Source organism: Euprymna scolopes, chromosome 35, assembly GCF_053919585.1.
Source record: "Euprymna scolopes isolate OS-2025 chromosome 35, ASM5391958v1, whole genome shotgun sequence".
Classification (NCBI taxonomy): domain Eukaryota; kingdom Metazoa; phylum Mollusca; class Cephalopoda; order Sepiida; family Sepiolidae; genus Euprymna; species Euprymna scolopes.
Genome location: NC_136516.1, coordinates 38,080,881 through 38,105,809, shown reverse-complemented (window position 1 = coordinate 38,105,809; position 24,929 = coordinate 38,080,881). Strand labels below are relative to the sequence as shown.

Genomic DNA, 24,929 nt, shown 5'->3' with positions numbered 1-24,929 from the left:
AGGACCAAGGTTTCATTTAAAAAAAATATACAAACAACGTGGTTAAAAAAAAAAAAGGTTTTAAACTAATTATTTACTTTTTAATAGACATTTCAAAAGAGGGGGGGGGCGTGAATTAAAAAAAAAACGTTTGTCTAAAATATTATATTCGGTTTATTGGAAAGAGCATAAAATTTCACATTGACCCTGAAAATATCGTAAAAATAGAATCAATAGAAAAATTTTGATAGATTTTTAAAGTTTAAAAATTGAAAAATACTGAACTCGTAAAATTCAATTAATTTCATTACTGTTTTTTAAAAAATAAAAAAAAATAATATTTCTATCACTTTTTATACAACTTTAATAGTTTCTTTTGGAAGTATAATCCATAAAGAAAATAAATAACCCACTTTTAAAAGAGAAATTACGAGTTCTTTATATTTTATTCGCAGTTTCGTATTAGGGGTGTCAGAAATTCCTACAAAAATTCTGATACACCTAGCCAATCACATCGTGGTGCGCTGAACTACAACGATTTTATAGAAAAAAAAAACAAACAAAAAAATCTTGGAACCTTTTTTTAAAACATTTCCTTAAAATTATATGACCCCTAAAAAATTAATTTTTGCTTCTTCTAACCTTTTCTTGACAGTTATTATTTAAAAAAATAAATAAATAAATGATAGAACACCAGTAAAATATATATATGTATATATATATATAAACTGCGTATAATATTATGCGTCGTTTGTTTTCATTTTTTTTTTTTTTTTTTTTTTTTTTGCATTATGGTTTCACTTAATGCCTAAACTAGCAAATTCTAGTATTGCTACAAATATAATTTGCTGATTTCTTTATGTCCTCTGATAAGAAGAATAACAAGAATAGCATTCCTTGAAACTCTGCGGAATAAGGACTTTGTAAATTGTTTTTGGAGTATTCAGTCGAACAATAAATTTTGATTGTAAAGTTCAACTTGCAATTTTAATTTTCTCTCTCTCTCTCATATATATATATATATATATATATATATATATATATATATATATATATTATACAAAATAATATCTTGTTATTGAAAATTTGAATAAATTTTCAGAAAAACATTATAAACCTGTAAGGAAAGTATACGAAATTTTAATTATCCAGCAAGGGGTACAACCCCCCCCCCCCAAAAAAAAAAACCTTTCGAAGAGTGCAATTCTTCTCATCAGAGGGAATAAGTTTGCAAAATATACAATAAAATTTGCAGGTTAATGCATTAAAAAAAAAAATATATGAAATTAATCAAACTTGCATAAATCTCCAATCATTTAACTACATAATTTTTATTTCCCCCGATTTTCATAAAAAAACACATGCAGATATTTTCCTAAAAGTCAAAATACACTTATGGAGGATGATCTATCGATTTGAGCTTTACTGGTAATTGAAAATCAATAAATATTTATTATTTTATCATTATTACCAGCGATGGAAGATTTTACTTTAAACAAAATCAAATAAAAAAAGACAAAATCATTTTGGCATAAAAAAAAATAGGCATCCATTTTTCTGATTCCGATACCCTCAAATCTTCTGATTTTTCCGATTCCCGATTAATCGTCCCAACACACACACACACACATATATATATATATATATATATATATATATATATATACTCTTACCTGTTGTTGACTGTTGTACTACAGGTACATTACAACTCTGATAGACATTAACAGCCAATTCTTTTATAAACTTTTACTATATTTTTATTGGTGGGTTTTTTTTTTTCCGTTTCTTATAATCCATCATTGTTAACCAAACAAAGATGTCTGCTAAGATGATGTTTACCAAGATGTGTTTTTCTCGAGAACCGAGGATCACATAGTGCAGAAGACACGTAAATCACCGATATTACCAAATCACTGCTGGGCAAATTGAATGACAATATCGTCTGATACTTTGCGAAAAACAAGAGATTTATTTTTGTCCTTTTTTGTTTCTTTTGTTCTTCTGGAACGAAGCCACGCTCTGCTAATCAAGGAGAAAGCTAAGGTTACCATTATTGCTTGTAAGAGAGATTCTTTTCATAAGACTCTGCCCTGAATCGCTGTATGTCTTGGACTTGTGTTTTGCTCAGACTATACAGGGGGCAATGAAGTCGAAAACGGCTATGTGTGTGTATGTATCGGAACGGCTATGTGTGTGTGTGTGTGTGTGTGTGTGTGTATCGGAACGGCTATGTGTGTGTGTATGTGTATATATAAATATATACACACACACACATAGCCATTCCGACATCATTACCCCCACCATTATAGTCTGAACAAAACACAAGTCCCAGACATAGATCATCGTATAACGATTAGATTACTGTCTGACTGACATAAAGAACATTTAAAATTAAAAATGTTTCAATTCAACGTATATTTCATGCGGTTAATGGTGGCCGAATGGATACGGTCTTTGCTAATCGAGCCAGAGATGGCTCGTGTTGTCGAGTTCAGATCTATCGACTGGTATTAATCATTACACCCTGCACTGAAAATTCCCGAAAGGATGAAACACTAGTGTCTGTAGGTATTTAATTATTTTAGTAAAAAAATAATTGTATATATATATATATATATATATATATATATATATATATATATATATATATATAGAGAGAGAGAGAGAGAGAGAGAGAGAGAGAGAGAGAGAAATAAAAAAGGAACAAATTGAGTTACGTCTTTATCAACGTTTCGTCTTTATTTCGAGACTTCTTCTGGATGAAATAATGACGAAACGTTTATGAACACATAACTCGGTTTGTTCCTTTTTATTTCTCTACTAGCCTGGGTTCCTGGCGTTGCCCGGATGTTTGGAGGTGTGTGTTGAGCAAAAAAAAAAAAATAAAACGTGGTAGTCGGCAGGCAGGCTCAAACATGTACCACAAAGGCGGGAAAAAGCGTGGAAAAAAAAAAAACAAAAAAAAAACGTGACGTCTTTGCTGTTGCATCTATCACCAAACCGGAAGTGACGAAGTTTTAAATTAAGGCTAGTCAATCAAAAAGAGGCGATGACTTTCGAAAATATCGGCGAACAAAGCGATCCCTCCATGTAGCTATGTGCCCAGTTGAGGATAAAGGAATTAATGTTTTTAGCGAATTTTTTTATATTTGTCGCCCGAAGGGGCGAGCTTCCAAACGATACTGATCTCATGAAAATCCGTCGCCTCCTGTTGAAAGTTTTAGGCAGACATACATACATACATTTAAAAAGACAGGTGAGATTTATATCATAGACTATGCCGGACAAACAAAAGCGTGGGTGCCTGGCATTGCCCGGGTGTTTGTTGGTGTAAAAGAAAAAAGTTTTGGGAGGCAGGTAGGCTTGAACCCGAACCCTTGATGTCAGGGTGGAAAAGAAAGTGTGAAAAAACCTGGCATCTTACTGCTCGGCCACGACAGGACAGGACAGGAAGTGAAAATCGTTCTAATATAACAATTAAAAAGTTAAGTGGCATGTGCGTAAATTTAATGAGGTCAAACATCATGCCATAGGGGAATGAAACTAACTTTGGCTCCAAGCCAGTTTCTGCATTTCCTTCCAAAGATGTTGGGAGAAAACTAGATCCCCATAAAAAGGGGAGTGCCCAAATGAATAGCAATTGTCTGATATGACGGGTTTTGGTCGCATTGATCAAATCTCATTGCTTTCTGGACACCTCTGGCACAAGTGCCAGGGCACTGCCTTTTCTACGGATTCAGTTTTGCTTATATATGGAAAAGCCAAACAAACATGTGGAGACTTTAAAAAATTGCGAAAATAGCATGTAAAAGTCGCCCAAATTAATGATACACACGACCTTGTTTCGTGAATCGGAGATATTACAATCTAAGGAGTAGAAAAAGAAACAGTGACGTGCCCCCCCCCCCAAAAAAAACCTTTGCCAGACTTACACAAAATGTGCACACACTAACACACATTTTTTCTTTTATATATATAGATTTTGTCAGAACACTATTTCCATTTATATATATATTCTAGCAAAAGTACCCGTCGTTGACTGGGTTCAAAAACAGCCTACAGAAAATGGACTGATTTATGAAAGTATGATAGGTTATGAAAAGGAAGGGTTGTAAAGAGATAACTTCGAATTTGGGGGTATCAAAACCAAAGCAAAATATGATGAAAGTAAAAATAAAATAGATAAACCCCATAATTTATTATACCATACCTATTCACACTGAAACACTTATCACAATATTCTGTGGATCTATATTAAAAAACCTTGTTAAACTTTGTGGCATATTTCCATTCTATGGAGGTCAGGCGCGAACGAACACTCCATAATTTTATTATACCATATTTCTTCAAACTGAAACATAATTATCAAGGTATACTTACGCAGATAGATATTAAAAGTCTTTATTAAAGTTTGTGCCTATTTCCATTCTATGGAGGCCAGGCGCAAACGCAGACCCCACAATTTTATTATATCATCCCTATTTAAGTTAAAACATACTTATCAAAGTATTATTATGTACATCTATATCAAAAAAACTTGTAAACGTTTTCTTTTAATTTTACAATTTATTATTTCCATACTTTGTGGACCAGGCGCGTATGCAGACCCCCCCCCTCCCACAATTTTAATAAATCATAATTATGCCAGATCAAACATACCCATTCTTGTGTCTCGATACATCTTCTGTCATTATATGTGATCAGTTTTCTATAATAGTCAACCATATAGGAGCCTATTCGTGACCAGACACACACACAAACGTTCAGCTTTATATATATATATATATATATATATATATATATATATATATATATAGAGAGAGAGAGAGAGAGAGAGAGAGATTAGTGTTGGTATGATTAATTGGAAATCCGGAATATCGGAATCAGAATTGGGAAATTTTCTGCCAATTTCCGATACCAAAAATGATTCCTTAAATTATCTTTTTTTTTTAATTTTATTTTGTTTAAAAACAAATCCCCCACCACTGGTAGTAATACTAAAATAATAAATATTTATTGATTTGAAGCTGAAATCTATAGATCACCCCTCCCCCTTCCCTCATACACACAAGTATATTTTTAGGTTTGAGAAAATATCTGTACATTTAACGCGCTTACCCGGGAATCGGGGAAAAATAACAATTTTATAGTTAAATATTTAGAGATTTATAAAGAATCGGAACCGGGAAAAATTTTGGAATCATCCCATCACTAATATATATATAAGGGAGTCGCCACTTATCAAGGCCTGGAAGCCACTCCAGGATAAGGGTTAATGAGTGTAAGATGGTTACTGAGACAACAGTGTACTTGTGGAAATTGGGTAAAATTTAATAATTTAACGAGGTCGCTCAGCAAAAACATTTACATTGGATTTAAAGATGACCGTGTTGTAGTCAGTTGAAAATCAGCCCCACGGTACAGAGTTCCACAGGCGCACAGTTTACGAAAGAAGCTTTATTCATAGAATTTCATTCAGATTTAGGCACAGATAGAGAGTGGGGGAAATTGTTGGCAGTGGTTGTAGCTAGACGAGTGTTTGTTGCAAATATTTTGCAGTGGCTTTATCTGTCTGTATGAGGAACGGTCTTTACCAAACTCCTCTGTCATTTTTTTGATCAACAGACTTGAAACTTGATATAAAGGGGAGTTGGACTATATATATTGGCTCTGTAATAATAAACACATAAATATATTTTCATTGATGCAGATTAAGTATATTTTGCGACCAGGCCACATCGGGAGACCACTACAACGTACTGGGTACAATATAATAATCAAAAGAGAATTGGCTCTATATGATAATAAATTCGAAAGCGGAGGAGAGAAGGAAAGAAAATGCAGTATAGAGATAAGTTTTAATAGAAATATGTTACAATTTTTTCCCCAGGCAACACCGGATAACTTTGTTAGTTCTGCATAAGTACAAAAAAACAATTAAAGTAAGAGTGGTGAGAAAAAACGCACAGACACACGAGAAGGGGTCACACAATTTTGTTAATACAGGATAGAACGGCAAAATTATCGCCCTAGAAAAGACGACATGATTCCATTTCCATTTGATAAAAACTGGTTTTCTTTTTTTGTTGCAGACTATCTACTAGTTGGCTACTTATGTACAAATCCCAAGAGTGATGGGAGCCTTCTATCATGTCTGAATAGGACAATATTCAACGAGCGAGATCGGAGATGTACTGCTGTACAACTCATGCTGTCTACCGATCCAAGTTATGACAACAGGACCATTGCCAGCACCCTCAAAATTCAAATCCGGATGCTTCAATGCTTGAGAGTGCAGGTCAACAAAGTTTCCAGCGACAGTTATGGTTTTCGGTGTGGTTTTAATTGAGGGCCACATCATGCCACCTCACATCTTCGAAGTCAGCTTGAAAGTTAACACCAAAGTATACCTGGATGTGCTGGGAGTGATGTGATCCTCTGGTACAATCAAGTGGCAGCTGGCAGACCCTAGATGTGGCAGCAGGACTCAGTGCTGGCCCACAAGTCCAAAGAGACCAAGGCTTGGCTTCAGAAGGAGTGCTATGACTCTGTACCTTTTGTTCACTGCCCCCCTTCTTTGCTGGACTACTTCATTTGGTCATATGTCAAGAACATCACCAACATGACCTCCCACAACACCAAAGCCAGCCTGATTGCTGCCATCTGCTGAGTATTCGCTGAGCTTCTGCTGGCACTTGTGGAAAAGGCATGCTCCCAGTTCTAGACCCATATTGAGGCGGCTACATTGAATAAAGGTCAGCTCTACTACATAATCAAGTTACCCGAATTGATGTTTTTTCAATAAAGGTTTTAAAATAAAATTGTAGTTTAGGGCAACAAATTTAGCGTTCCACCCTGTATAAGGATTGAAACCAGACCTTTTTTCTCATAGTTGTGTGTGATGTTTGTATGTGGCTTAGATAAATATTAACATCAAGTGGTTTCATGCCTTGTCTGGAGCGACTTTCATTTGAAAAAAAAAAGTTTTACTGTTTGTCTATCCACGTTTTGAATTGATCAAAATATTAATGCATTTTTTTTTTATATTTCAGTTTACAAAGCTCAAAATTTACAAGCCGCAGATATTGGTGGCAAAAGTGACCCTTTCTGCGTTGTAGAACTGGTCAACGCACGACTACAAACACAGACAGAATACAAAACCCTGAATCCACAATGGAACAAAATCTTCACTTTGTAAGTAATCATCGACTGACGGAACCTTTTTTTTGTTGTATGTATTAGTAACTCACCACTCATCAAGGGCCATCAACTCAAGGATAAGGGTCCACGAATTTGTCAGGTGGACACTGAGACTACATGATGAGCATCACAAAGTTTCATGTTTGTATATAAAAAACCGACAGAGGAGATTGGTAGGCAAAATTTTTTAAACAAATATATATACACATACATAAATATATATAGAATGAGCTTTGTGTTTACTATAACCTTTTTATGCAACTATTACACAAGTATAAATCATGTAGAATATCTGCATGGATATAATTACACAATCTTATAGAGCTGCTCCCTGGCTAACTATAATATGACTGTTTTCAAGTCCAAGTTCTTATTGAGCTGTCCTCTTGAATAAATTAATTTCTATCCCATTTTCGTTAACTAAAGATGATCATCCCATAAGAAAGCCGAAAAAACTAATAGGGAATTAATTAAAATGTTTAAAAGAATATGCAATTTAACTCGATCTTTTGTAGACGAATGCAATTCTACAACGCATATATAACAAAATTGTATTTTCTTTTTAAATAAATAGAAAAAAAGGGGTTTTAATATGAATATCAATACAAAAAAAATTATATGAACACACACACATATATATATATATATTATTGTTATTTCAATACCACTATATGTTATTATGAACTTCCATCGGTACCTTCAGTTTCACAATTAGTAATGTCCAGTATTAGTTGAAATAAATATGTATACATATATGTTCTTGAACGAATAATTGAGCACTCTGGTTTGTTTTCATATAACACAAAATCACACACACACCTATATATCTATAAAAGTGAACGTGTGTCTGTGTGTGTGTACATTTCCCTACGCAATAACTGTCAATTTTTAGTCTACAGACTCGAAATTTGATATACAGGGTACTGAGATTTGGAAAAATATTTGTGATCAGTTTTTGGCCAGAAATTTGGCTGTTAAGGGGTCAAAGTTTAACGATTTGACCTTTGAGAACTCTACCAAACTCCTCAGACAATTTTGGGTCTAAACACTTGAAATTTTAGATATAGGTTCCTTGGACATGGATCTGACTTAATAACTTGATTTGAGCCCAAAACAATAAATGTTAAGGGGTCATAATAGGGAACAAAATTTAAAAAATTGACCGCTTTTTTTTCTTTTCTTTTGCTCAATATACACCACGAAACACCTGGGCAACGCCGGGCTGAAATGCTAGTAAACATTATATATATATATATATATATATAGCTAAAAAAGTCAGAGGGTGCCAAGCATAACAGCAGTTACGACATGGCTACTCCAAACGTAACAATCAGGGTTTTTATATGAATATCAATAGACACACACAAAAAAAAAAAAAAATTATAAGAGAGAGAGAGATTAGTGTTGGTATTGGTAGTGTTATCACAATATTCTGTGGATCTATATTAAAAAACCTTGTTAAACTTTGTGGCATATTTCCATTCTATGGAGGTCAGGCGCGAACGAACATTATATAAGAAATGTAAAAACTTATTTATCTTGTTTAAACATTTCACGTGTAGCTATTCTATTCTATTGCGACTTTAAAAATCTATTATTAAATGCTATCTTTACCCTTGCATATGTTGTTATATACGAACGTGAGACGCCGTTTCGAACCCAAAAAAACGAAGAAGAAAATTGAAGAAGAATGGAAAAATAATGGGTTACTAGTGCCACCTCTAAGGAAAATCCTGAAAAGGGGGGGGGGATAAACGATGAAAATATAGAGAAAGGCACCGAACAAGGTGAAATGTAATGGAAATGATTGATGATATGTTTAAATCAGGCTGTTTTACAAAGGAAGAAACGATGTCGAATTTGCCGAAGGAAGAGGAAAGCCGGAAAGAGAGAATTTATAAATTAAAAAATGGAAACATCGTGTAAACGGAAACCGAGGAAAAAATAAAAATTTTTTAAAATCGAAACAAACGATGTTAAAATTGCCGAAGGACATGAAATAAAACAGAATCTAAGTAATATAAATTTTATTTTAATGAAAGAAAATGTAAAGTTTTTTGGTTTGTTTTTGTTTATGCTTTTATTTTTAACCAACGTAAAAGTAAGCGTGGCACTTTTCACCTAAATTGCAGTCCAGTTTTTATAAAAAACCTTAACCGGTGTTTGTTCATAATTATCTCCTGTGAACGGTCACGGACGGTGTAAATGGGTTGCGGTGGAAGTATGAATTTATTAGAGAGAGAAGACTTTACTACTGCCATTGATCGTAACCGGTTTTCGCAGTGAACTCTTACCAGATAAAATATAGGAAGCTACGATCAGCGAGGTAGTGGGTAGGTAATATGCCGATAATACACCCCAGTGTGATGCAGTTTGTGCATAGTACATCTGCGTAAAATGTCTAGATTATCAATCCTATTAAGGTCAAACTTGGAGGGGAAAAAAGGAGTTCATTTTATTTATATAGATAGATAGAAGATAGAAGAATAGAGAAGGTTTAATGCCAATAACGATTGAACAATCACAGCATCACAACTGGCAACCCACTGCTGCTCAAGTGACCCATTATTCAATAGTAGCTTTTAACTTCGATTAATAACAAAAAAAAAAAGCGGCACTTGTACATTTTAGTTATCATGGACATTTTTTGTTTTCATTTTTAAGAACTCCATTCAGAACAAGAGGAGACAATTCAAGGAGATCTGAATAGTTTTTCTTAGAATTTCTCTGAAATTGTTTTGTATAAACAAAAATATAAAAGTAAAATATGTTGGAGTTGTCAATGTGAGAGTTTTTTCTGTGAAGATTAAGGGTTTTGTACCTTGAACCATGTGAGGAGTTGCTTCCCCTTGTCTGATTTGTGATGAAGTGTGCTTTAAGCATTGGGTAACTGGCGGTTATCTGCGCTTTGATTGCTTTTATGTAAGTGGGTGTGTGACATGTCTGTAACCATGTGAATAAACAGATTGTCTGTTTACGTCCCTGTGTGTACAAAGGCTAAGAAAATTTTACGTTGCCAATTAATTTGTTTTCTTTTGTCAACCATTGATATAACTTCCCGTATGAAGTCATTTAAGGAAGAAATGCAGGTTTTCTTTATTTACTTCATAATTAACTAACAATAGTTATTAATTAACCTACAAAATACACACAGTAAATTATCAACAATAACAAAATAAAACATTGATATTTAGTCAATTGAAATAAAAAAATTTAGGTTCTATAAAATAATTATAATTTTGAAATGAATTACAATAGGCAGTTTTTGTATTTTTTTTTTTCCTGAAATGAATGAGAGTGGTCATATAATGACAATGAATGATTTTTTTTTTTTTTTCTACAAACGAACTTTTCAATGAACAATTTTCATTTTTTTTTTTTTCACTTTTGAAATGAACATTACATTTTTAAATGAACAATTTTCCTAAGGAAGGAAAATTCTGAAATGAATAAACATTGTTATTATATGAAAATGTATGACATTTAGAAATAAAAAAAATGGACTTTATTTTACAAAAATTATAAACTTTCCTAAAAAAATAAACAATCATTGAAATATGTAGTTTTGAAATTTTAAGATCTTGAATTACCTCCTTCTGTTCAGAGTGGAGTTCTTCAATAATAGAAAACAAAAGAAATTGTTCACAATAACTAAAATTCAACATTGCAAAAAAAAAAAAAGAAAATGAAAAAGCTTTATACAATGCACAGCATGCTTCAATCAAACTACAACTCTTATTTAATATTCTTTTTAATTTTTCAGTAATGTCAAGGATATTCACTCTGTGTTAGAAGTGACAGTGTTCGATGAAGACCGTGATAAAAAAGTCGAGTTTTTAGGGAAAGTGTGTATCCCATTACTGAAGGTAAGTCGATAAGAAAAACCTCGTTTGCACGGAAATATTTTGAGCTTAAATGCCACTCAAAATGTCACTATTTTTCTTTGCATCCAGCATTCATTCTAGCTAATATTCCAGTAGCGTAACAGTACATACGAGCGCATCGGAAAATAGCAGCAGCTACGAAAGGTTGGTTGGCTTGTGAAGAGATTAGCAGCAGCAGCCGAAAAATGCGCATATGCAAATCAGAAAGTGTGACATGAAGAAAAAGGAAAAAAAGGATTAAAAAAAAAATACACCACGTGGTCGGAAAGAAGAAAAGTGCACGTCAAACAAAATTGACGTGTGAAATCGAGGATGAGAATGGGGCGGCTGTGGTTGGCATGCAGTTGGAAGAAGAAAAAAAATGTATACCAGGCGAGATGGGCAATGGCGAGAAACTTTTAAGTGGTGACGAGACGGGAAAGTAACGGTAATAAAAATGCGGACTCAGAATTTTTTTTTTTTTTTTCCTTCATTTGTTTGCCCATTTGTGACAAGAAACTAAGTAAACAAAATATAAAGTCGAAATTAAAAATTAAAATAATTTGCCGTACCCATCTTTAGAACCAATAAATAATAATAAAAAAAAAACTATAAATACACCAAGCCTCAAAGAAAAAGAAAACTATAACAACAATAATCGCTCCTGATGATAATCGGAGACACCGATAAAAAGCGCTTAAGAATATGGCTGAACAACAACTTTTGGGCGCCATATTATACAACATGCCAGCTGAAATAAAAAGACCGCTTGGCAAATCGAAAAGATATCCAAAAACATCGGAAAAAAGAATAACTCTGTCATGTTCAATCAAACGTGCTTGAATATATATATATATATATATATATATATATGTAGAGAGAGTGAGAAAGAGAGAGACCGAGAGAGATGAAAAGGAACAAATTAAATATGTCAATCAATGTTCCGTCTTTATTTTAAAACTTCCTGAAAATATATTTGTTGTGTTTTTGTATTTTCAAATATTGTGCTGGTATTTTATTTCTTCAAATCAATCATCCTGAGGAAGTTTTAAAATGAAGACGAAACGTTAATGAACATATAATTTTGATTTGTTCCTTTTTGATTTCACTCTCATAATTTTCATCAAATCTATCTATATATCTATAAAAGTGAAAGTGTCTGTCTGTCTGTGTACATTTCCATATGCAATAACTCTGTCAATTTTCAGTCTACACACTCCAAATTTGATATACAGGGTATTGAGATTTGGGAAAATCTTTCTAATCCGTTTTCGGCCAAAAATTTGGCTGTTAAGGAGTCAAAGTTCAACGATTTGACCTTTGAGAACTCTACCAAACTCCTTCACCAATTTTGGGTATAAACAATTGAAATTTTAGATATAGGTTCCTTGGACATTGATCCAATTTAACTTGATTTGAGCCCAAAACAATAAATGTTAAGGGGTCATAATAGGGGTCAAAGTTTAAAAAAAATTGACCTCTGCGGTCTCTACCAAATTACTCAGACAGTTTCTGGTCTAAACATTTGAAATTTTACATAAAGGGTATTCAGAGATAGGGCAAGCTTTTTAATTGGTTTGGGTCGAAAATTTGAGCTATCAATATAAAAATCTATGTATGTATGTTTGCATGTCTGTCTGAAATTTTCGACAGAGGCGACGGATTTTCACAAGATCAGTATCGTTTTGAAACTTGACCTTTTAGACGACAAATACCAAAAAATTGGCTAAAAACATTAATTTCCTCACCCTCAACTGGTCGTTTTTGTCACCGATATTTTCGAAAGTCATCTCTTTTTGATTTTCTAGCCTTAATTTAAACCTACGTCACTTCTGGTTTGGCGTGGTCATAACAGCAAAGACGTTATGTTTTTTTTCCCCCGTTTTCGCGGTACGTGTTCGAGCCTGCCTTCCTACTATCACATTTTTTTTTTTTTTTTTGCTCAACACACACCTCCAAACACCCAGGCAACGCCGGGCACCCATGCTAATATATAACATGGTACCTTGAAAAAATAAATATATATATTAGTGATGGGACGATTCCAATATTTTTCCCGTACTAAATTCCCAATTCTGATACAATTACCGATTACAATTCTTTATAAATCTCTAAATATTTTACTATAAAAGTGTTATTTTGTCCCGATTATCGTAAAAATAAATATTAAATATGCAGATATTTTCTCAAACATAAAACACATTTGTGAGGGGGTGATCACGAGATTTTAGTTTTATTTGAAAGTTTAAATCAATAAATATTTATTATTTTATTATTACTACAAGCAGTGGAAGATGTTTTATAAAAACAAAATAATATAAAATAGATAATTAAAGGAATCGGTTTTGGTGTCGGAAAATATGCTCAAATTTCACGATTCCGATACTCCAAAAAACTCTGATTTTTCTGCTTCATGATTTCAATTCTGATTAATCGTCCCAACACTAATATATATATAAATGAGAATGTGTGTGAGAGAACATTTCTCAACCTATATACTCAACAAATGTTTGATCTACAGACTTGAAATTTGGTACATAGGGTATTCAGACACGTGGAAAACTTTTTAGTCCATTTTCATTCAGAAAAAAAAAAAACAGCTCCTACTGAAAAATTGGTATGTGGGATCATCAGATTTTTTTCTGTTTTCAACTGTTTCACTGATGCACATGTGCGACCGTGAAACATGACAGCTTTTTTATGTTAGGAATAAGTAGGTTTGAAAACACTTGGTAAATGGTGTGTAAAGCTGGTGTAATGGTTATCGTACTTGACTCACTGTCTTTAGGTTTTGGTTTCGATCTCACCTCGGGTATTATTTTTTTTTTTTTTACTTACAAGCGAACTTTCTAGAAAAAAAAGATAATACTCGCATGCACGTCTTATTTTCTGTATGAATTAAAATATATTTTATGCATATTTTACAACCGGACAACACCGGGCGGCTTGCTAATATAAATATATAATACAAATAATGTTTATATTTCCGTTTTCTTCCTAACGTTTGAACTATTAAAATAACAAGAGCCGCATTCCAAACGTGACCTCTACCCACACACTGCTCCTGATCTATAACTCATTAACATCTAGATTAAAATTCCTATTCACTTTTCTGATCAACGTGGGTGACCTCATGACATCTGCCCTTTGACTTCTTGACATGTGATCTTTTCATTTTCAGATAAAACCGGGAGAACGCAAATGGTATGCCTTAAAGGACAAGAAACTGATGCACAAAACCAAAGGTTCAATATTACTCGAGATGGATCTCATTTTTAATCATGTAAGTTTTTTTTGTTTTTTTAAATCTTTAATCAAACAAAACAACAAAAAAAAACTATGTAAATTCACGCAGAGTTTGAATCTTCGTTTGAAATAAAGTTGTGACACTGTTGTGACAAGTTGTGACACTGTCATCCACTCATGTCTTCATTGCGAAAAGATCCGAGCCATAATTGAAACCGAAACTTGTGAAGAATTCTTAGTAAAATTATTTATAAGAAAAAATTAAATGACTTTAGTGCTATCAACTATAATCAAAACCGAAACCAAATTTGTTTTTTTATTAATTTTCTTTCCACATTTCACTCTACTTTGCAGCACGATTTTGCTTTGTCAATTCATTTCATTTTTATTTCTGTTTAGTTAGCCAGTTCCTTCTCCCTCTTAACCTTTTTTTTTTCTCGAGGTCACCACTTATCAAGGCCTGGAAGCCACTCGGGGATAAGGGTTATTGTGTGCACAGTAATCAATGGGATAGTATCGTAGTAATCATTAGTATTGGAGATTTGATAAAGTGTCTTACTTAAGGGGGCGGTTTGTTAGGAATTTGTTTATGTTGGACTTGATGACATCCAAGTTGTAGTCAGGTGAGAAACAGGCAAACAGGAGAGAGTTCCACAGTCGTACACTTCTAAGAAAGAAGCTCTGCTCATGGAATCTACGTTTGGATTTAGGCACAGAGAAAGAGTGGTGAAAATTAATGACAGTAGTTTCAGCCAGACGGGTGTTTTTCGTGAAAGATTGGCGAGGGGGGGGCAGAGATTGGAGCTCAGACGAGCACTTGCCATGGAAATAACGATAAAACAAAGACAGGCTCGCAACGTCTCTTCTGTGGGAGAGAGGTTGCAGGGAAGAGAAAAGGGCATCCCCCACTAAGCCACGAAGTCTATTTTGTACTCTGTCAAGGCAGGATAGGCTGTTTTTAGCAGCTCCTGCCCAGATGTGGCAGCAGTACCCCTTACCCTCCTCGCCTTACTTTCTTCCCCTTTACACTCCTCCTTTCCTTTCTTTCTTCCTCTTTTTTCTCGACCTTCTCTCCTCCTCACTTTCCTCTTCGCCTTCCAGTTCCTCTTCTTGGTCTTCCTTCCCCCCCTCTCTTATTTTTCCTAATTCTTCTCTTAGAGATTTAAGAAATGGAAGTATATAACAATTAAACGACCCGGATGTAAGCGTGACACACAAAATAACACACACGCTATCGTATTAGTATAAAGATAAGAACAACAATATAGAAACGACAACAGAAGTAAAGTCCAAAGATAGAGGAACATCATATAAGAAAACGGAAGCCGGATAATCGTTCATTTCTTTCAGGACCGAGACTATTTGTATTCTCATTTATTAACTAATATTAATTTTATTGATTTTATTATTATTATTCATTTATTTATTTACTTACTTATGTTCGTCCCTATACTGTACGCCATCTTTATTGAGCAAGAGACAGACTTTACTCACCATTAAAAAAGACGACATTGTCTCTAACTCTGCCCTCTTCAGTAGTTTTATTATTATTATTATTCATAACTATTAATTACAGTATTTTTACCGTTTAACAATTTCATTTCTATTCCATTATACATATTGAAATCAATTGCGTCTCATTTTTTGCCGTTTGAATTAAACGCTTTTACGTTGCAGCATTAAAAAAAAAATATTAAAAAACACAATCTTCTTCCACAAACGGCTAAAATAATTCACGTGAACTTTTTCGAACATGATTGCTAGGAATGAACGCTGTCCAGACTACAAATTTCCAGTTCTTTCAACGGTTTTCTTTTTCTTTTTCATTTCGATACTTTTTTGTGATCAAGAGCGGAGGTCCGCTTGAAATATAAAAAACTACAAAAATATTAAATACAAAAAGTAACATCGTTTTTTTTTGCTTCAAAAAACCCTCATAACCTTTAAATCACTATCCTAGAAGCATACATGGACTTTTAACATATATATATATATATATATATATATATATATATATATATATATATATATATATATAGTAGCAGGGAGACCCGACTCCGACGTTGCCCGGGATTGAATGATGATCAACGAATATTTCACACTCCTATATTTTTATCGTCATCGAAACCCGTGAAATCGCCCGGGAGGAATCTTCACAAGCCTCCATGCAGTAACTCAGTTCAAAATATGTTATTCTACATTGCACTTTAGAGAACCTACTGTTTCTTTTATAAAATTATTTTATGTAAACTTCTTTCCAGTTAATGAAAAAAAAAAAGATTAAGAAATTTACGTGCAGGGTTTGAACCTATAGACCACGTCATGCAAAAAAAAACATGATATCACCTTGCCCACATTAGAATTTTCACAGCCCGTTGTTCCATCATTGTTGCTAAGCGACGACATGGAAAAAAATGGCTTTCCCGATGATAGATAAACTAAAATAACGATTTCAATTAGCGATTATTGGTAATTATCGGGGGTATTCTGAGACAAAACTTAAGATCACTCCCAGACTTAAACATTAAATTCCCATAAATTTTAAAGAAAATATGTTCAGCCGTTTCGGAGTCTATAAGGAACGAACTCGCACACATGCAAACAAAGTTGCATATATATATAATTGTAGAGATATATATTGTTTTATTCAATTTAGGTAAACAAAATTATCATTAATCACAGTAATAAATCTATTTCAGTCTAAAAGGCGAGAAAAACAGACTCTAGTCTTAGACGAGGCGTGGTCTTTTTAGACTGAAACAGTAGATTTATTGTCGCAACTAATGGTAATTTTGTTTACTTAAATTGAATAAAATAATATCTTGCTCTTTTTATTGAGCACTATCAAGAACCTTTTAAAATTCTTGAGTTTTTACGTTTGGATATTTTTAACCCTGAACAAATATATATAAGTTTGTATTTGCATGGCAGAATCCAGAAAACTTATACTGTGTTTATACAGTAAATTTTAAAATCAGTCGTTTTAGCATTCAATTGTTTTTAAGCAAAAATGCTTTTAAAATTAACGTTCAAACGATTGATTTAAAAATTTTGTTTTGGCTTTTAAAATAAATGTTCAAACGATTTGAAAAAAAAAAAAAATGCCTTTAAAAGTGAATGCTTAAACATTAAAAAAATAAAATTTTAAATTATTTTTCACTTAATGGTTGTTGCATTTTTTTTTTTTTTCAGCTCAAAGCTGGAATACGTACTATCAATCCAAAAGAAGACAAATTTATGCAACCTGAACAGAAATTCAAAATTTCGGTGAGTCGAAAAATGTAATATTATAATCACTTTCTTGTTTTCTTTTGCAAAATTTAAAGAATTGCATTCTGTTAGTCTGATGAGTCACACAAAACAATGTCGAGAACTTGGAGAGAACTTGAGTGTCTATGAAAGACAACTTGAGTGTCTATGATAGACAACTTGAGTGTCTATGGTCTCCCTGTAAAGGGATTTGTCAGGACAACCTGGCATGACGATACGTTTTCTTTGAAATAAACCCTGACTAAATATTCAAAACCACATAGTATTCGCTGCCCAAATAAGATCTCTTCAGTATGGCTAATTCATACTGACTTTTACAAGGAATAGTGCACCTTCTTCAAGTGATGTTACCTCAAGTAATAACATGAAGCTTGATACTACACCAGACTAGATGAATTCTTGCTCCGGAATCCAGTAAGACCAAGAGACAACAAAGAAAGTATACTATAGTTATTGAAATGATAATTGAGATGAAAAATTATATTCCCAACTTTTTTATCAATTCAGTGTTTGAGAAGTTAAGGAGAAATTTAATGGAATATTTAAATATCTATGTGTCTCAAATAGTGGTCCTGGATATGACCTTAAACTATATCCAGTGGTGAGGCCCCAGCTTGCGGGCTTTGGGGGAGTGTGGAGCCACCCTTTAATTGCCATTGCTCCCAGGTCCACTCTGACCTGGAGTGGTAGTACCCGTTAGGATCCCAACTATGGGTTAAATAGAAACTGACTTGAAAACAACAAATATATTCTATTAAAAAATTTTTCTTCAAAATCTTTGGATTCGGCATTAAATAACCTGAAAAGGGTTGATATGCCATAAAACAAAAACAACCAACCCACCAATCAAATAGGGAGCAAGTGTAAGTCTCAGGAAATTGCTCCTGTGATTTCTGCAATCTTTGCCATTGTAGTAAGTTAAATCGAAAATGACTAAAAAAAAAAATTTCCAATTTTCTTATTTTGTTCTAGCTGGGGATGGGGCATCCTCCAAGATGCCAGCCATTTACCTGCTATCTCATACATTCCAACTGGGAGATCTTTTTTAAGGTTCTAAACGTCCCTTTTAGTGCAATTGTTTGCATCATTCTTGCACTTGGTTCATCGGGTATATTTATCAGATAATTTTGGAAATTATTTTTCAGGAGTCCAGCTGCTCCTATAATTACTGGAATGATGGAGATCTTCCTAAGATTCCAATTTCTTTTCATGTCATACATAAGACCTCAGTATTTCATTATCTTTTCCCTCTCAGCTCTTTATAATCCTGCATCATTGGGGACGCTAACTTCTACTAAGGTTTCTTCTTTCCCTTTCTTGCCCCATAAACCAATGACATGTTTAATAGCTCCGTTTTCTAGTTACACAGCTGTGCCTAGTCATAGTGAATTGCATATGACTTATTTCCAATTGTTCTTTCAGATGCAATATGAGACCAGAAGTGCAGTTGGGGATTGTGCAACATTTGCTTTATTTTTTCGAATGCTAACACATCTATTTCTTTTCTACAATTACATTTTCTTTTTTGTTATATTTTCAGATAATGAAACGGAATATAAACCGAGTCTCACAAATTGTCTCCTCCTTCGTGGATACGGGAAAATTTATTCAAAGCTGCTTTGATCACGATTCGAAACCTCGAAGCATCACTGCCTTTATTGTAAGTGGAAACGTCAAACTTTTCGTGCCATTTTTATCTATTCATAACGGAGATTATGTATCTGTCTGGAGCCGAAACTATACTATTCTGGATCAGAAAAAAATGGTTGACATAGGTGAGGTAACTTCTAATAAAGATTGAGAGGAGGATTTTTTTTTTCCTTTCATTGCCCAAATTTTCCAAACAACAACCGACCTGCCTGATGAAGGTCGAAGGACAATCCGACCGAAACGTTGCACAAATAACAATCAAGATGAGAACAATAGTCCGATCAATATAATCTAAACAATCTAAAAAAATTCAGAACTTTAATATCTTGTCGCACTCAAGAAGGGGTTTTTTTTTTTTTACACACAAGAATCACAATTTATCAAGGCCCGGAGGCAACTCGAGGATAAGGTTTAATGGGTATACATTAGTCATTGTGATTATAGCGTAGTAAACATAAGTAGTGGGAATTTTGTAAACTGGATTACTTAGGGGGCGGTTCATCAAGAACTTGTTTACATTGGACTTGAAGACAATCAGATTGTAGTCAGCTGGAAAGCAGGCAATCGGAAGAGAGTTCCACAGGTGTACAGTTCTAAAAAATTTAGATTTAGGCACAGATAAAGAGTGTGGGAAATTATTAATAGTGGTTTTGGCTAGACGAGTGTTTTCCGTGAAAGTTTGGCGAGAGGGGGGACCATAGATTGAAGCTCAGACGAGCACTTGTCATGAAAATAACGATAAAGCAAAGACAGGCTCGCAACGTCTCTTCTGTGGGAAAGAGGTTGCATGAGATAATCCTATCAGGCATTACCTCCTCCTTTTTAGAGCGTATTATAGAATTTTATTGACCTCCTCTGTTTGAAGTAGGGTGGGAAAAAGGACTTTACTCACTAGATTTCGAAGCCAGGTTTGAATCCTGTCAAGGCAGGAAAATGGTGTTCTGAGCAGCTCCCCCTCCATATGTTTCAACAGTACTCCATCTGAGAATGTATTTGCAGGGTGTCGAAAAAAGTTGGTCCTCGATATGACCTTAAACTATATCCGATGGTGAGGCCCCAGCTTGCAGGCCTTAGGGAGTGTGGAGCCACCCTTTAATTGCCATTGCTCCCAGGTCCACTCTGACCCAGAGTGGTAGTACCTGTTAGGGTTCCAACTATGGGTTAAATAGAAACCGACTTGAAAAAAATGTATATATTCTATTAAAAAAATTTTTCTTCAAAATCATTGGATTCGGCATTAAATAATCTGAAAAGGATTGATATGCCGTAAAACAAAAACAACCAAGTAACAATCCAAAAATCAAGAGTTGAAAATATTTGTCATTTTTACCATTAATGATTTTTTTTTTTCTCTATTTCAAATATTTTACAGATAATATTTTGAAAATTAATTATGGATAAGTATAGCATTGAACAACGAACACAAGTTGTGAAATTGTTTTACCAAAATCAGGGTCAATTGTTTTGACTCAAAGAGCTTATCTACAGCATTTTCATGTAAAAGATAGCCCAAGTCACAACACAATTCGAAACAAACCCCAAACCCTGCAAGAATTGAAGGAAAACGTCAGGAACGAAATAAGGGAGTTAAATCGCAATCCAGAGATTCTGCAATCTGTCATGAATAATGTTTTGGAAAGAGCACAAATATGCGAAGCTGAAAATGGGAAACATTTAAAAGACATTATTTTTCATAAATAAAGATTGTTTGAATTTTGCATATTTTTTGAATTTCCCAATGTCTTAGTCAGATTGTGTTAAAATTATAGAAAGATATCAAAAATAAAGAATCTATTTAAGTTTGAAACCCTCTGTGACTTTTTGGGCACCCTGCATAGAATTTTATTAACCTCCTCTCCAGCCTCATCTAAAAAAATTCAGAACTTTAATATCTTTAATATCAGGTGTGGTTTTGAAAAATTAATGCAATAATTCTAGCCTACAAAAAATGCACAAACAGGCTCATCAATATTATTTGGTAGATGCGGCACAATCAATGAGCAATAAACTCTTTCTGGTGCAATATATATATATATATATATATATATATATATATAAGGGCATTCAATAAGTAATATATCCTATTTTTATTCCGCCCGAATGGATCAGAGGGGATTGCAAATTGTATTATGATGACTGAACTTATGAATTTATGACATGAAAGTTTCATCCCTCTGTTGCAGATATTGATGGTATGAGACTTTAAGAAAGTAACCCCTATCATGGATGTGCGTCATTGAATTCCTGGCAAAAAAGCATTGAAAACTGACTATGTATAAAAATAAATTTTGGAGCACAAAATGTCACTCGTTTAAATAGTAGCACGCCTGTTTTTGTAGCTCTTCAACTATACGAGTTATTAAAAACAAAAATAATTACTTTTGGAATGACTCTCAATGAGGGTTGAGGATATGTGTTGCATGGAGAGAAATGGTACAATGGGTGTGTAATGTCAGGATTTTTAAAGATTAGCTTAGATCTGATGACCTCAGAGGGCAATTAAATCTGGACAGTATAAAGAGATGTGTGCAGAACATGCATCGCTTTGATTGTACGGCCATGCTAAAAGAATAAGAGTTCTTGAGTCAGATGCTAAATAGTTGAAGTAGCAGGGCCAGTTTACGGAGGGGGGGAGTACAAGGAAAATATGAGAGGAAGTGATAAAAATTGACCTGAGAAAAAGACAAATAAACACCTGGTCAAAGATAGGTTACAATGGAAGTCAATTTCCTAAAGCTACATGATAATATGTCAAATGAATGTTAAACTGAATATGGTCAACCCTAACCCTAACCCGACGGTCAGGAAAGAAGGCATAAGAAGACTTGGGTTAGCAGATGTGGAACAGTCTCTACCCTGCAACCCCTCTCCCACAGAAGAGATGTTGCGAGCCTATCCTTGTTTTATCGTTATTTCCATGGCAGGTGCTCGTCTGAACTCCAATTTCTGGTCTCCCCTCGCCAATCTTTCACGAAAAACACCCGTCTAGCTGAACCCACTGTGAAAAATTTCTCCCACTCTTTATCTGTGCCTAAATCAAAACGTGGATTCCATGAACAAAGCTTCTTTCTTAGAACTGCACGCCTGTGGAACTCTGTTCCGTCTGCCTGCTTCCCACCTGACTACAACTTGAATGTCTTCAAGTCCAACGTAAACAAATTCCTAATGAACCGCCCCCCTTAAGTAAACACTTCATCAAATCTCCACACTAACGTACTGTACTTGCAATAACCCTTATCCCTGAGTGGCTTCCGGGCCTTGATAAGAGGTGACCACCATGTAAAAAAAAAAAAAAAAAAGTAGCAGGTTCAGTTCACTAATGAAAAGATGGTGGCCGACTCCAGTAGCTTCCTGCAAGATCGGGTAAATTATAAAAAAAAAAAAAAAAGACAAATGTTTACAGAATTAGTTCTAATATGGAAAGTACCTCTCTCTCTCTCTCTCTCTCTCTCTCTCTCTCTCTCTCTCTCCCGTATTCAACGTCAATTTTCCCTTGTCCAGAGGTCAAACATTTTTGGATATTCCATAAGTTCATTCTCAAATCTGCTGAACAAATGAAGCATATTGATTCTTATTACTTCTGATTTTCATATTAATTGCTAAATAAGCAATTAATTTCCGTTCTTTATATATAACTAGCAGGGGGTCCCTAACGTTGCCTGGGTGTGGAGAGATTTTACGGTAAGGGTACTGAGCAATGGAGCCTAAAGAAAGTATATTTCAAAACACTGTAAAAAAAAAAAAAAAAAAAAAAAAAAAAGAAAAGAAATGAAAATAGCAGGGAGTACTCGTGCGAGTTTTAAAAAAAAAAAAAAAAAAAGGAGTAGGCAGGCAGGGAGACTCGAACCTGTAACACTAAGAGAAAAAAGAAGTGGAAAAAAAAAGTGAACGGTTTAGTTGCCATGCCCACCACAACATGCGTCACTGCCATTTAAAATAAGCTTAGTTATTACAAGAAAAACAAAAAATGTGGTAATAGGCAGGCAGGCTTGAACCCCTAATGCGAAAGAAAAAAAAGGGTTAAAAGAAAAAAAACGTGGTGTCTTAACAGATGTCTCCATCTCCTGACCGAAAGTTCGGAACTTTGAAATTAAGCGTAGTCAATCAAAAAGAAGACGATGACTTGCAAAAATGGCGATGAAAAAAATCAACCCTTCCTTGTAGAAAACAGCCCAGTTGATGATGAAAGAATGAATGGTTTTGACCAATTTTGGATATTTGTCGGTTAAGAGACTAAGCTTCAAAACGATACCAATTTTGTCAATGTTGGTCGTGTGTGTTGAAAGGTTTAGTGAGACAGACATACATACATACATACATAAGTGAGTATTCCTAATGACGGTGGTCTGAACAGAGCTGAAAGAGAGAAACAGACCAAATATCAAGGTCTCATGTATAATATGGAAAGAAACTGGAATCTTAAGTAGATATCAATCATGCCAGTTATCATAGGTGCCACAGGACTTATGAAGAAGAACCTGAAGTCCTACTTAACTAATATTCCTGGTGAACCAAGTGCAAAAGAGATTCAGACAATTGCACTTAATGAGGATACTAAAAAGAGCTCTCGGTTGTTTTCAATAAAAAACACGGCAATGTTGGGAGCTGGTTTGGCTGCCCATACCCAGCATTACAATCTTCAAACGGAAAAAAAAACAAAAAAAAACGATTGAGATTTATGTTATAGACTAGTGGGGTACCTGACGTTGCCCAGATGTTTGGAGGTGTGTGTTGGGGAGGGGGGCGGGGTCACAAAAAAAAAAAAAAAAAAAAAAAAAAAAAAAAAAAACTAGCGGCCTCACCAGTGTGGTAAAAGAAAAAAAAAAGTTTTGGTAGGTAGGTAGGATCGAACCTGGAAAAAAATCCTGACATGCAACCCACTTACCCACCGCGGCAGAGTAACAGAAAAGTGATTTAATTCAACATTTAAATCTTAGGTGCATGATTTTAATGATAATCAGGTCAAACATATCTCGCAGTCAGCTTTCGCTGCGAGGCTGTTTTTTTTTTTTTTCTTTCCAACTTTGGCTGTTTGTTTTCCCATAATGTTGGGAAGGGGGATAACCAGCTCCCTATAAAAAGGGGAGTGACCCAATGAATAGCAATTGTCTGATATAAGAGGTTTCCCCTGCATTGATCAAACTTTATTGCTTTTCTGGACGTCCCTACCACGAGTGCCGAGGAACTGCTGATACGGATGCAGTTCCGCATTTTTATACTGAAAAGTGAAACAAAAGATGCGGCGATTGAAAAAAATCTCGAAAATAGTGAAAGTAAAAGTCGGGCAAAGATAGACGTGACCCCCATTCATAACTCGTATATATTATGATTTAGACAGTATATAAAAAGTTTTAAGAATGAGTAAACATGTCAAGCGCTCCCCCTCCCTCCAAAAGCCTTTGCCGGACATATACAAAAAGTGCATGCACAAACAAACACACACACATTCTTGCTTGTATAGACTAGTGTGGGTGCCCGGTGTTGCCTGGGTGTTTGTAGGTGTGTATGTAGGTTGGTTGGTTGTTTTTGTTTTATGGCATATCAACCCTTTTCAGGTTATTTAATGCCGAATCCAAAGATTTTGAAGAAAGATTTTTTAATAGAATATATTTGTTGTTTTCAAGTTGGTTTCTATTTAACCCATAGTTGGGACCCTAACAGGTACTACCACTCCGGGTCAGAGCGGACCTGGGAGCAATGGCAATTTAAGGGTGGCTCCAC

General features: G+C 34.4%; 1 protein-coding gene across 21 annotated transcripts in view; it reads left to right on the top strand.

The window, feature by feature from the left end:
• The window catches only part of LOC145259826 (multiple C2 and transmembrane domain-containing protein 1-like), a 992,069-nt gene that overhangs the window by 931,392 nt on the left and 35,748 nt on the right, over positions 1-24,929 (top strand). For all 21 annotated transcript variants that reach the window (XM_080117638.1, XM_080117631.1, XM_080117630.1 and 18 more), the window contains 5 exons: positions 7,032-7,173; positions 10,943-11,045; positions 14,224-14,325; positions 17,481-17,555; positions 19,099-19,218. In XM_080117638.1, the coding sequence (XP_079973764.1) occupies positions 7,032-7,173; positions 10,943-11,045; positions 14,224-14,325; positions 17,481-17,555; positions 19,099-19,218 (542 nt within the window). The remainder of the gene's footprint in view (positions 1-7,031; positions 7,174-10,942; positions 11,046-14,223; positions 14,326-17,480; positions 17,556-19,098; positions 19,219-24,929) is intronic.